The following is a 10,732-nucleotide window of genomic DNA, read 5'->3' as shown; positions in this document are numbered from 1 at the left end:
AAATCCAAAATGGAGTTTACGTTTTATTTCTTCATAAATACCAACCCAAACATGTATGTGATTTCAGTTTGAGAGTGGAGCTTAGAATGATCTTGTCCAGGGATTCAATTCAGGTGGAGCTGGGCGGGGCAAAGCTTCGGAAAATATTTCCCCGAGATGGGGGGAAAGGGGTGTTTGGTATATTGGAAAATATTCCTTGAAAATGTAAGCAAATTTTCCTGTTCATGCGAAGCACAATGAGACATTTCATTCGCCATCGTCCACAAATCGTCGTTACGCCGCGCGACATTGCAGCGTGTTCCGTCCCGAATTGTCACTTTGATAACAAAAGCACAATTGGAACATCGTGTTATTATTCGAATGTATTATTTGACTGCCCCCATTGTTTAAACTGACACTTAATTTGCCTCAATCTACGCGACTGCCAACAGCGCGTGATTGACACGATTAACCGTGTTTGTTCGGAGAACAATTCTTGGATAGGGTTATCCCCATCTTCGGGTGATCCGTACAACTCTGAAACTCCAAAGCATCGCCATTGCAAGTGAGAGGGATGGGCGCCGCGCCTTTCAAAGCGCAGGTGCTGACACGTGCATTCTGCCACAACAAAAAAAAATAACGCATTCCGGAATGTAAATACACACGCGCACGCATTAGTCATCAATGTTAACGGAGCAAGTTTTATGAATGTGAATGTCACAGTGTCAATTTAATGACAAAGACGCACGTGAACCTCCAAACAAAGAGGCCCCCTAAAGTAAACACCAATTGAGTGCGGCAATCAGCTAAATAACGCTGCCCTTAATAAAAGGGCTTCAGCGAGAGGGATAACCTTCCAAGATATCAAAAGAGCAAGCAGCGGAGGCGAGGTCGCGTGCATTTTAAATCCAATTAAGGATTTCACAATCACGGCAATCACATTTCGCGAATGCTAATGACACGTATAACCAAACATATATTTTTTTATTCGCAAATCACTAAATAAGACAACGTCCTAGCGCTAATGGAACGGCGGTGATTAGGGTGTGGCTGGAGGTACGAATGAGAGGTTAGAGAGCGCAACAAAGCACAATGGGGAGAGTGGGAGAGCGGTGCTGGAGAGACAGACGAGGGAGGAGGGGAGAGAAGTGGGTGGTGTATTTGGGTGGGTGTGGAGAGACTGGGGGGAGGTGTAGGGCTATGTCTGCGTGCGTCTTTGTGTGTGCGCGCGCGTCTGTGTGTGCATGGGTGGGGTGGGTGCGAGTGGGTTGGTTGAGTGGCTGAGTGGGTGAGGTGGGTGGTGGTCGTGCAGGTTTCAGGGGGAGGGCGATTGGTGTGGGGGATTGATGGGATGGGGGATTGATGGGTTGGGGGGTTGATGGGATGGGGGGGGGGGGGTTGATGGGATGGGGGGGGGTTGATGGGATGGGGGGGGGGTTGATGGGATGGGGGGGGGGTTGATGGGATGGGGGGGGGTGATGGGATGGGGGGGGGGGTGATGGGATGGGGGGGGGGGTGATGGGATGGGGGGGGGGTGATGGGATGGGGGGGGGGTGATGGGATGGGGGGGGGTGATGGGATGGGGGGGGTGATGGGATGGGGGGGGGTGATGGGATGGGGGGGGGTGATGGGATGGGGGGGGTGATGGGGGGGATGGGATGGGGGGGGGGGTGATGGGATGAGGGGGGGGGGTGATGGGATGAGGGGGGGGGGTGATGGGATGAGGGGGGGGGGTGATGGGATGAGGGGGGGGGGTGATGGGATGAGGGGGGGGGGTGATGGGATGAGGGGGGGGGGTGATGGGATGAGGGGGGGGGGTGATGGGATGAGGGGGGGGGGGTGATGGGATGAGGGGGGGGGTGATGGGATGAGGGGGGGGGTGATGGGATGAGGGGGGGTGATGGGATGAGGGGGGGGTGATGGGATGAGGGGGGAGATGGGGGGAGATGGGGGGGGATGAGGGGGGGGGGATGAGGGGGGGTGATGGGATGAGGGGGAGGGTGATGGGATGAGGGGAGGGGGGATGAGGGGAGGGGGGATGAGGGGGGATGAGGGGGGGGGGATGAGGGGGGGTGATGGGATGAGGGGGAGGGTGATGGGATGAGGGGGAGGGGGGATGAGGGGAGGGGGGATGAGGGGAGGGGGGATGAGGGGAGGGGGGATGAGGGGAGGGGGGATGAGGGGAGGGGGGATGAGGGGGGGGGGTTGATGGGATGGGATGAGGGGGGGGGTTGATGGGATGAGGGGGGGGGTTGATGGGATGAGGGGGTGGGGGGTCAACGTGTCCTGTGTGTGTGTTTTTATTTTGGTGGGTAGGATCGGTTGAGTGGGTGAGGTGGATCGCGGTGGAGGTTTAGGATGAGGATAATGGTCGAGGGGAAGGTGTTTGTCCGCGTCGATGTCTTTGTGTAGGGTCGTGTTTTTTGGGTGGTGGGGGGGGGGTGCATTGGTCGAGTGACGGAGGGGCTAAGTGGGTGAGGTGGCTGGTGGAGGTTTGAGAGGCGGCAGTGGGGGGGGGGCGGTATTGGTTGGTGTTGCGGGGGAGGGGAGAGGTGGTGGTGTTGGTGGTGGGGGGGGAATCTGTCGTCTGCCTGTGGGAGATGCTGCCTGGCCTCTGTCTCCCCCCACCCCCCAATTGAGAGCAGCAGCAGCAGGAGGAGGAGGCGGAGGCTTTTTTGGGCGGTCGCGTCTCGCCCGCCACCCAATGAGCTGGCGGGGAGTGCGAATTAGTGACGTGACGCGCAGGAGCCATAGGGCGCATAAACGGAGGCGCGGGGCAGCGTCCAAGGCGGAAGGCAGCAGGGAGTAGGAGGAGGAGGAGAAGAGAGAGAGAAGGAGGGAGTAGTAGAAGGAGGAGGAGGAACGGACCGAGCCACTCTCTTCTCGACTTTTTGCGCGCGTGTGTGTGTATTAGACAAGGCGCACAGACGGGGGTGGTGTGAGAGCGAGGAGGGGAGGGGAGAGGAGAGAGAGAGGACGGTGAAAGCGGGGAGAGGGTTTCAGTGGCTGGACAAGGTAGACCTGAGCGAGAGACAACGTGAGTGGAGGGGCAGACGCTATAGAAGAAGAGTAGGAGGTGGTAGTGGTGGGTACTAGTGCTGTAGGGGGCGGCTGCCGGTTTTTCTTTCTTTCTCGAATGCGTTCTGAACAAAGGAAGCCAGCTACATCTGCGGCTTTTCGCGACTCCCTGAGACCACCACCACCACCAAATCGTCGACGACTCTGGAGCTGACCGGACGGGCGCGACTGAAACACCGCGTGGGGAGCGGCCACCACCTCCACCACCCACCACCACCCCGGCTCCAGACAAAGGAAGCGAAGCGGCCGACTCGAGACGCCCGGCGCCCCTCCGCAAGGGGGACCCACGAGACAAGAGGGGGTGGAGGACACTCCACCTCTGCGAGGCGCGGGGGGAGTTTCTTCTTCATTGTGTCGCGAGATCTACACACACACACGCACAACAGTAGTAGTTGTTGCGTTTTGGTTGCTGTTGAAATCTCAGAAATAACCACGGCAAGTGACCCATTAATTTAAACTTCGCGGCCGAACCAAAAGGAGAACACCACCTTTGTGTGTGTGTTGGTGGTGGTGTCTACAAAGACGGCTGACGCACAGACAGCGGCCACGGCACGGACACCACCGCGGCGGTGACGGACGAGGCGCGCACGGCCGCGGACAAAAGGCTGAGAAACGAGAGGAGGAGGAGAGAGGGAGAGGAGGGGGGGAGCCGCGAACAAAGAAGACGAAACAAGCCGCGGCGGCGAGAAGCCACGCGGCCGAGCCGGCAGCGATTTCCCTGCAGCGCCACGAGGGGTGTTGGTGGTGGTGTTGTTGGTGTGGTGGGGTGCGAGGGGCGGAAGAGCGCAACGCCAGGAGGAGCCACCCGAGTGAGAACCAGGGTATTGGTGGTGAAATAAGAAGGATAATTTGTCGGACGAGCAAGCGATCGTTAAGAGCCCCCCCGCCCCGCAAGCCATGCCGAGCTCGCTGTTTGCTGACATGGACGGCAGCGGCCTGGGTGTCGTCGGAGTCGGAGGAGTGGTGGTGATGGGAGGCGAGGCCATGGACGAGCAACGCGCCTTGCAGCTCGCCCTGGACCAGCTCTCCCTGCTCGGACTCGACCACGAGGAGGCCGTCAACGCCTCGACCACCGCCGCCGGCTCCCCGTCGCCCTCGGGCGTGGGTGCCGGCGTGGTGCTGGTGCAGGTGCCCGGCGGAGGAGGACCTCAGTCGTCCTGCTCGTCATCCTCCTCATCATCGTCGGCGGCGTCGTCGTCTTCTTCTTCCTCGTCGGTGTCTTCGTCGGCGTCGTCGTACTTGTGCGGTGGCAATCCGGGCTCTGACGGCGGTGGTGGGATCGGGGGTCCCGGTGGCAATGGCAGTGTGTGCATCTACACCGGAGAAGTTGGCCCCGACCCCGGCTGCATGTTCGAGGGTGGAGGTGGTGGTGGAGGTGGCGGTGGTGGACGCCGCAGCGTCAACATGACCGAGTGTGTGCCGGTGCCCAGCTCGGAGCACGTCGCTGAGATTGTGGGGCGGCAAGGTGAGCTGAACGCTGCTTGTGCTGCACGACACTTGACACTGTAATGGCTTGGTGGTGGTGGTGGTGGTGGTTGTTTGTGTTTGCGCTGATGGTCTGAGTTGGGTGGTGGTGGTGGTGGTTGTTTGTGTTTGCGCTGATGGTCTGAGTTGGGTGGTGGTGGTGGACACGACCACTTTCTGGAGTACAGCAAACTGCACTGCCCCCCCCACTCCCATTCATCCCATCGGTGCTCGCATTCATTCATGTACCCCCAACTCTGTGCAGACGGGGATATCCTATTGAGATATCGAGGAAGGGGGGGGGGGCAACTCGTTTGTATATACAAAGTATCCATGCACGCGTTGATTCGGCGTAACATGCACAGATGTTGTAGACAAAAGGCGTTCGCCCATTCGTGCGCTATGCGGACATTGATGCAAGGTGTGTGTGCACATGGCACGTGTCTGTCGCCTTGCTGCTTGTGCTATTTTTGTTAACAGCCCCTTGCAGAGTTGTGTTGCATTGTTACGCCGATGAATATATGGTCACTGGACGTAAATGCCAACGCGTTTTTGACATATATAAAGAGACGCACGGTAGCTGTCCAGTACTTGTTTTGTTTGTTTGGGCCTGCAGCTTCGGGCAAGTGAAGGTGCTCCCATTTCAGCTTGGTTTTCATTGCCGCTTCGTATGTCCGGGTATTGTTTTAAGCGCTTGTAGTTACTGTATTTGTGGTGAATGCAGTTGCGCTTTCTAGACAATAAAAATATGGCTGACTGCTGGTTAGATGTTTCCTTGCCCTACTTAGCGACATACACTGGGGATGGGAGGTGGAGCTGGTAGGAAAGGAGGAGGAGGTAGGGGCGGGGTGGGTGGGGGGGTTGATGTTGGAAGTTGCAGCTGATTCATGGGAAGGCATGCTTTGCCAAAACTGTCGAGTTTATCCACCTGCCTCCAACGTTTGCATACTGCAGCAACTTAAATGTTTTTTGTTTTCCTTTTGCATTTTATGCGTTGCAGTTTTTTTGTGCACACGTGTGGTAACTTTCTGGTTTTTTTCTTCCCCCCCCCCCCTCGTGTCATTTTTGTGCTGCTGGCTAAAAAAAAGGTTGCAAAATCAAGGCCCTCCGTGCCAAGACCAACACGTACATCAAGACGCCCGTGCGAGGCGAGGAGCCGTTGTTCGTGGTGACGGGCCGCCGGGAGGACGTCGCCCTCGCCAAGCGGGAGATCCTCTCTGCCGCCGAGCACTTCTCCATGATCCGGGCGTCGCGCTCCAAGCCGGGCGGTGGCGGCGGTGGTGGAGGCGTGTCGGGGCCTGGCGTGCCCCCGCCGCCCAACCTGCCGGGCCAGACCACCATCCAGGTGCGCGTGCCCTACCGCGTCGTGGGCCTCGTGGTGGGTCCCAAGGGCGCCACCATCAAGCGGATTCAGCAGACGACGCACACCTACATTGTCACGCCCAGCCGCGACAAGGAGCCAGTGTTTGAGGTCACGGGCATGCCCGAGAACGTGGACCGTGCCCGCGAGGAGATCGAGGCGCACATCGCCCTGCGCACTGGCTGCGGCCCCCTGGAGTTCAACGAGAAGAACGACTTCCACACCAACGGCACCGACGTGGGTTTCGAGTACGGGGGCAGTGGTGGCGGGGGCCTGGGCAGCCTGTGGATCCGGCCGACGCCAGGGCCTCGCAGGGCCATGAGCTTCGCGAGCTACCGACACGACAGCGGCAGCTCCATGGGCAGCGGTGGCTCGTCCTCTTCGGACTCTTTCTTCAACGGCGCCAAGCTTTCGGAGTTCAGCCCCATCAGCCCGTTCACGGGCAGCGGCGGCGGAGGTGGCAGCGTCGGCAGCAGCAGCAGTGGCAGCGGAGCGAGCTCCGGCTTTGTTTTCGAGAGCGCCAGCTCCATCAACTCCGACGACCGAGACCTGGGATTTGAATCCCCGGGTTTTGACCCCACCCCGGGCTTCGACCCTGCCCAGGTGCCCGCCACCGCGGCCACCATCGTGTGGTCGCAGTTCGCGGGGGGCGAGCGCTCGGTCGGCGCGGGTGGAGGTTGCGGTGGCAACGCCAACGGATTCGTCATGTCTTCCCGGCGCAGCTACAGCCTGAGCGGCGGCACTGCCACACCGCGCCTCTCCCCGACGCTGTCGGACAGTGGGCCCAGCGCGTCCGTCGACCACCCGCTGGCGCGGCGCGCTCGCAGCGACCCGCTCGGCATTCCCGGCTACAGCTCGGCAGCGGCCTCCGCCTCTACCTCGCCGGGGGCCTCGTCGGGCACCGGCTCGACCACCAGCGGCGGCGGCAGTAGCGGCTCGTCGCGGCCCGGCGGGGGCTCTCGCGACTGCCTGCTGTGCGCCGAGAGCGTGGTGATCGCGGCGCTGGTGCCCTGCGGCCACAACCTCTTTTGCATGGAGTGTGCCAACCGCATCTGTGAAAAGCCCGATCCGGTCTGCCCCGTCTGCAAGACCTCAGTCACTCAGGCCATCCGCATCTTTTCCTAAGAGCGCTTTTATATCTACACTATATTATATATATTCCTTCCTCCTGTCCTCTCTCTCTTGTCAATATAAATATAATAATTTAGCGATTTGCGATGTCGAATTTGCAAGTGCAGTAGGATAAAAGTAGGTTACACACATGTGCAGTTGCTAGATGGGGCATGTATTGTCTTCTCGTAAACTGTTGGTATGATATGATGCAGCAGTAGTTTAACTGTTTACGAGCCCAGACTGTTCTTTAGAGTAGCGTAGAGGTGAGATTTCAATGTAATTTTTTTTATAATCAAGTGTAATGTCCTAAAAGTTTTACATGCAAAGCTTTACTATTATGTCTTGTATAGGCACAATGTATTACTATATTGAACAACCACAAAGGTCATCTTCCATATTATAGCGTCTCAAATATATTTTATTCTTTTTGACTTGAAAGATTTTTATATTTCATACAGGATGTTTACAGCAATGATTTTATTTAAATGTTAGTAAAGCCAATAGCTGGGTTTTATTTTTTTCAGACTGGGAATTTTAGTTTGTACTACACTGGTAAGCATTCATTAATGTAGGAGGTTTTTGACAGTATTCCTTTTTAGTTTATGAATTTATATTATATTTTGACATGCTATTTTTTAATGAAAAATGTTTAAAGTTTAAACCCAGCATATATTTTGGTGTAAGAAATGTTTATTCTATATAAAGCGCAAAAGCCAATTTTAAAATTTTAACAGACAACCAGGTTAGTTGTGCTTTAACCTATTTGTGTAAATAGTAAGTATAAATAGGATTTTGTTGCACCAGTATAGTTTAGTATATTTTATTGTTTACTACTCAGTTTTTGTATATGTAGGATGAATCTGGCAGAAATACAGTTTTAAAACTGGAATATTTTATCGAAGTCCTTTTAACCTCACTTGGTAAAATTACTAATGTTATATTTGAAATGTTGTACTAAGAGTTTTATTTTTTTGACGAATAAAGTTCAACCAAGATGACTTTGCAGCCCTTTTGTGGTTTGTGTTGGTGTGTACAGTATGCAGATTCTCACGCGGATGGAAACGTTTGCTGCTTAAAGAGCATGTTTCGGAATTTCTGCTTAAATCCCTTTTTTTTATCAACCAAATTCCTTGTAAAGCAAATGAGCACCAGATTCAAACTTGTACCCGTAGTGAACTGCATGACCCTCTGCCCTGGGCATTGCAATGCATGCAGTGTTTAAACGAGCCAATTCTATTAAAAGGCAATGGTGTTTTTTTCCCATAAGAGTTGGTTTGGCTGTCTGGCAATTATTTGCAAGTCCTTTTGAGAACTTCATCTCATCATACATCTTCACATCCCTCCAGTAGCAGCAGCAGGGGCTAGGCTAGAGTTTCCAACAAATCTCAAGCCACAGGGCACTGGAGCCTGCACCCTGTCTCAAACCTGTTTGTTTGGCAAGCCATGCTTGTTGCTTTAGGCCAAGTAGGGGCCAAACAAAGAGCCATTTCAAAACAATGCAAATATAAAGCCCATACCTTAAGTTTGTGTTTTTCCACGCCCTTCATTAGACATGTGACCTTATAACATACCACACATTACGCATTTTGTATAAACCCATCAAGCAAATGCTTGCATTGGCAGCTATGACTGCCTGCATTTTCATGTTAATCATGCCGTGCAATTAATCTATCCCAATAGTGAAATTATCAAATTGGTCGTTTTGATTTTTTTTAAAGAATGCCTGTGGCTTATCATAGCCATTTCCAACACCTACAGCAGACTGAACATGCCCCCCCCCACCACGACCCACCCAAGACTATGCTTGTGCAGCAAGACTTCAAGCCCATTACTTGCCAAGTGACTGTCTACTCCGGGAAGTGTAAAGCTTGTGCCCGACGAAAAACCACAGCCCACATCCTCGGCATGGGCTCTGCTGATAAAACTTCATTTTCCACCCCTTGTCCTTTGTTTCCTGCGAGCTTGAGCGTATTGACAAATTCTGACATTTCCAGCTTTGCATTAAAAACCTAAGGTGGGGGGGGGGGCTTAATATAACACTTGACAAGGCCCAAAAATATGTCCGGGCAATGCATAATGGTTGCAAAGCATTCGATACTCCTTATATACATACCTCTTGATGGACATAAATTATGACTGGCTCCCTGTAGCCAGCTGCAATGGAAGACGATAAAAATGTAGAATGACTAAAATATTGGCAGGTGTATGCACGTGAGCATTTTACAGAAATAGTTGATGTACTTTTCCTTCTGGATCCACTCCACAATATTGTGGTTAAAATGAGGAATCGTTTGGGGCCTTAAGAGCATTATGGGGTGGGATGTTTCACAACAAGGATGTTTTCAAGAACTTTCACACGAGTATATTGTTCTGTAAGCTAGACGTTCGCCATGCACAAACAAACTTTGCACAAAAATCCCAAAACCTTTTATCATAAGAATAGATTGATAGCATATTTTTGAAATTAAAATGTGCATATTATTTTACAAAACTAAATCAATTGGTATTCATGGTAAGGTTCAGGACGGGCGAAATGATGCATAGATTAATATCAGTTCTTTAGCTTGTGATGCGCACACGGAATTCTGTAAGAATTATTTTCAATTAATCTATTCTCATGCATTCAAGTCAACCCTGCAGCCACTAGAGACGCTACTATTAACCACAAGCTGGAAAGTAAAAACTTCTTGAATTGAATCATGACCCTGAATCGTGACTAATCGATGTTCTGGAACGAGGGGAGGGGACGGTCATTCCACCCCGAAGGCTCAGTGTAAGCCACGTCCATGCACCTCCGATTGGCGCGGTTGGCTGCGTATGGTACGAAAGAAGTTCAACATACAGTCTTCGAACGTCAACTCAATACAATAATGCTTTGTCAATCCACTGCTGGCCTTCCCATGGATTTTCAGTCATGGGGGTGGTTTGACTACTTTGACGAGCACGCTGGTAACTGTGACTTGCTTAGGGGGTCGGGCAACCCAGGACCGGTTCAGATATCACTCGCCACTGATGTCAGCCGTGACTGGGAATTGAGCTCAGGTCACCGGGTTCATACCGCAGTGCACGATTCACTGCGCCACCGCCCCACTGGGTGTGCTAATGCACGATAGTTAATCTGGCATGGTAGAACAATGGCGGGGCTCTCGAAGGTCACGAGTTCAAATCCCGGTTGGGGGTTGACTCAATCCGTCATCCCTCCAGGGTCAACACTGCGCGTTACCCCTTTGTGAAACGTCTGATACAAGAAATGGTCTTATTCATAGGAACGTGGAACTTCCACCACTGGTACAGAGCCACTGACGGAGAAAAGAACCAGGTTTTATTATTCTCTTAATTGTGGGTATGGCACTGACATAGCTGGCTTAGCTGAATCTATGGAATTGAACATGTGGCCTGGGGGCATTGGGGAGGTAGGAGTGAAAGCGTCACAGACACAAATGTTTTGGGAAGGAAGTGGTTGGATGGTGAACTGTCCTGGGATATTTTCAGGGCACCTGCTGAGTAATATATATAATATATATTAAAAAAACAGACAGTTCAGAGGCCAATGTGCCATTAAACCATTACTTGCCCTCAATGCCCTCCGATTGCCAGGGGGACTTCCAGCCTGCAACGTGCTCTTTGCTTACAGCTACCAGTTTGTACTCAACAAACTCACAGATATGTATTATTCCTTTCTTGATCCAGCTTTCAGATTGTTTGGTAAAGTTAACAAGTGAACAAAAACTGTATTCC

At 53.1% G+C, this 10,732-nt stretch overlaps 1 protein-coding gene across 1 annotated transcript; it reads left to right on the top strand.

Moving 5' to 3' along the window:
* Positions 1-2,773: 2,773 nt before the first annotated feature.
* MEX3B (mex-3 RNA binding family member B) lies at positions 2,774-7,992 on the top strand. The gene is made up of 2 exons (XM_078885928.1): positions 2,774-4,522; positions 5,610-7,992. Exons 1-2 carry the CDS (start codon positions 3,955-3,957, stop codon positions 7,004-7,006), a joined length of 1,965 nt encoding a protein of 654 aa, XP_078742054.1. The 5' UTR covers positions 2,774-3,954; the 3' UTR covers positions 7,007-7,992.
* The last annotated feature ends 2,740 nt before the right edge of the window (positions 7,993-10,732 follow it).

The sequence above is a fragment of the Lampetra fluviatilis genome, chromosome 3 (assembly GCF_964198595.1).
Source record: "Lampetra fluviatilis chromosome 3, kcLamFluv1.1, whole genome shotgun sequence".
NCBI lineage: Eukaryota > Metazoa > Chordata > Hyperoartia > Petromyzontiformes > Petromyzontidae > Lampetra > Lampetra fluviatilis.
Note: the sequence above shows the minus strand (reverse complement) of the source record. Positions and strands in the feature narration are given on the sequence as shown.

Bases quoted from the DNA above. Each gene is read 5' to 3' on its own strand.
- MEX3B (XM_078885928.1), top strand. From the start codon at position 3,955: ATGCCGAGCTCGCTGTTTGCTGACATGGACGGCAGCGGCCTGGGTGTC. The intron at 4,523-5,609 runs GTGAGCTGAACG...GCTAAAAAAAAG, and splicing joins TGAGATTGTGGGGCGGCAAG to GTTGCAAAATCAAGGCCCTC.